This window comes from Aptenodytes forsteri, unplaced genomic scaffold (assembly GCF_000699145.1).
Source record: "Aptenodytes forsteri isolate BGI_AS27 unplaced genomic scaffold, ASM69914v1 Scaffold172, whole genome shotgun sequence".
Taxonomy (NCBI): Eukaryota; Metazoa; Chordata; class Aves; order Sphenisciformes; family Spheniscidae; genus Aptenodytes; species Aptenodytes forsteri.
In genome coordinates this window covers 6,307,318-6,310,117 of record NW_008795018.1, presented here as the reverse complement: position 1 = coordinate 6,310,117, position 2,800 = coordinate 6,307,318, and the positions used below count along the sequence as shown (strand labels likewise).

Genomic DNA, 2,800 nt, shown 5'->3' with positions numbered 1-2,800 from the left:
CTTACTCCTAATGGCTGAGATACTGGTCTGTACAGGTGGGGAGTAGGACCTATCTTCTTTGAGTTGCTGGAACTCTCTTGACACTTCCTCCACAGCCAAAATGCAGGCCCGTAGGGAGGAAGAGACACTTTCTTTGTATTGCTGGAGTTGGCCAGCCAATTCATCCACCATTTGTTCCTCTCTTTCTTTCCAAGTCATTACTCCCAATGAGCTGGCATATGACGATGATGTGCTCCATACAAATTTCCGCCACATGGGTTGTGTGCACCTGACTTCATCTGGATTTTTGAATAACTGCTCATTGTTCAGGTCATCATAAATCACCTCCAGCATGGCTAATTCCCTCAGGTACTGGATATCTCTCTCCATGGTGGTGCACTTACCTGGGTGACATATAACATCTTTTTGCATATCTAGCACCGATGCATGGTCACTGCAGCCCAGGCTGCCTCCAATCTTGATGTCTCTGATTTAGCTCACTTGCGTTGGTGACCAACAGGTCCAGTAATGCATCCCCTCTGGTAGGGCTGTCTTTCTTGACACCTTTTTTTGTTTGAATATTGTCCTGTAAGCTACCCCCACCAGACTAGTCCTCAGAAACAGCAAGTTATATGCTAATTTTTTTAATATCTTCAGAACATTTTACAGTCTCCTCACTTTTTCACTCCCTAATACATCATTAAACCTTAGAAAATATTCATTTTCCACTAACTTTTAGCAATTTCTTTGGATTTCTGTAATTCCTCTGCTGATGCAATGCTACTGAAAGGGTTTAACTTGAGTCCCTTCAGGACAAAAATGTCTTTCTTTTCGTCACACAAATGGACTCCTTCACATGATTCTGCTGAACTGTTCAGTGCGTCATTCTATCATTCAGTGCACACAATAGTTGCAGCTGGAAGGCTTGCAGATAGCTTCCACCAATAGCTAATGTCAACTGTGTGAGACATAATTACGGTAATTACAGTTTTACTAATTTGCATGGAACAATTATTTAACCTTGATTTGTAGAAGAGACATTCTGAAGTATAGTGGTTAAATTACTTTTCTGAGAGTGATTTCCTAATAAAAAATAGCTAAACATTTATTAAACATGGAATGGAAATGTTTCCATCTCAAGTGCATGTGACAGCTCCTTTATATTCTCATTCCCAGGTCCAGAGACTATTTAATTACCACTCTGGTACAATAGATTGAGAGCATTCTGTTGTTCCCAGTGCTGACTAGATCTTCCACCTTGTAGACGCAGATTCATTTCTCTTTTGATCCAGAGGGCTCTTTTCAGTTTTGGATTGAATGCTTGTATCTTTCATTTGTTGAATTCAAGAAGGTTTAACTCTTCTTCTACAGAGAGCACCAGGTGCAGAGAGCACCTGGTCTCTACACATCAGGAGAGAGAGTGCTCCTCAACACAGGTAGGCATCCAGCTGCTCAATACTGTCAAAACTTGGCCAATCAGGGTTTGGGTGGAAAGAATTCCTCCATTTTTATTACAGCCATATAGAGACAGTAACCCCTTTTCAGATCTAGTGACACTCTTTTGTTAATTTCTCTTCTTTATACGGTCTGTTTAAAAAAAAAAAAACAAAAAACCTCTAAGGAAAAGAACTTATATATCAGCACAGCATTAAAAAAGCTGGGTCTCAATCCTTATTTTAATGCTAGACTTCCAAAATTATAAATAATAACAACCAAATTAATGTGCAGTCATATGCGAAGCTCATTTCCAAACTAAAATAACTTTTTTTTTTTAAGTACTGCATGAGTCCTTTACTGACTTCATGTAAAGTGTCCAATACATCCCTCTTGAATTTTTTTGGTGTTCAGTGGAGTTATATTAAGATGTGTTTGGCCCTTGACTAGAACAGCTGTTGCTACATGGATAGTTTTTCAGTTCATAGTCTACCTAAGTCATGTTCTAATCCAAAATAAATCCCATTGAACAAATGTGACACAAATGAAACAGAATACATGTTTCAAGCAACAAGTATCTACAAAATACTGAGCAGGTTTCTACTATAAAATTCATTAAAAGGCCAGAAATGGAAAGACCACTGGGAAGCACTCAGAATTTACTACATGGATGGAGGGAGGCTACTCTCCAAAGAAATACTTCAGGGATGATGTAGCAGCACCTGGTTTCCTTTTGTTTGTCTGAATTTGTTTAAAGAATTCACCACGTCATCTGCATGTTCATGCATATGTCTATTTCAACCTTCACTATTCTTGTTCAGTTTCATTCAGTGCTGTACAGGAGTGTACAGCATTGCTTTTTCCCCTGTCTACTCCACCTCCTATAATCTTGCAAACTCTCCACAAAATATTCCCTCACTAGGACTGCTTAAGTACACCCCATTGCTTTTTACAGGGATGAAACCCAGTGATAAACCTTAGATATCTGCCTAGTTATTTTTTCAAATTTAGCTGGAACTTTGCCTCTTTTCTTGGAAAGATACTGTTAAATACGACCAAGTCATGTGCACATAACTTACTGACACAAAAACTAAAAGAAAGGATATTCTTTTATATAGGTATATGTGTTGCTAGATGTCCTTTTGATAAGCATGTTAAATATACTTGAAAAAATAACGATCAATGGAAATATTACAGAAAATTAATTGTAGAGTGAATTTTATTCTTTTAAAGATATTGTCGTGGTTTAATCTCAGTTGGCAACTAAGCACCACGCAGCTGCTCGCTCACTCCCCCCCACTGGGATGGGGGAGAGAATCGGAAGGGTAAAAGTGAGAAAAACTCATGGGTTGAGATAAAGACAGTTTAATAGGGAAAGCAAAAGCCA

The 2,800-nt window shown here is 38.6% G+C and overlaps 1 protein-coding gene across 1 annotated transcript in view; it reads right to left on the bottom strand.

The window, feature by feature from the left end:
- The window catches only part of LOC109279366 (RNA-directed DNA polymerase from mobile element jockey-like), a 183,136-nt gene extending 182,767 nt beyond the window's left edge, over window positions 1-369 (bottom strand). Inside the window, 1 exon segment of the mRNA XM_019471091.1 lies at window positions 34-369. Coding sequence (XP_019326636.1) covers window positions 34-369 — 336 coding nt within the window.
- Window positions 370-2,800: the final 2,431 nt, after the last annotated feature.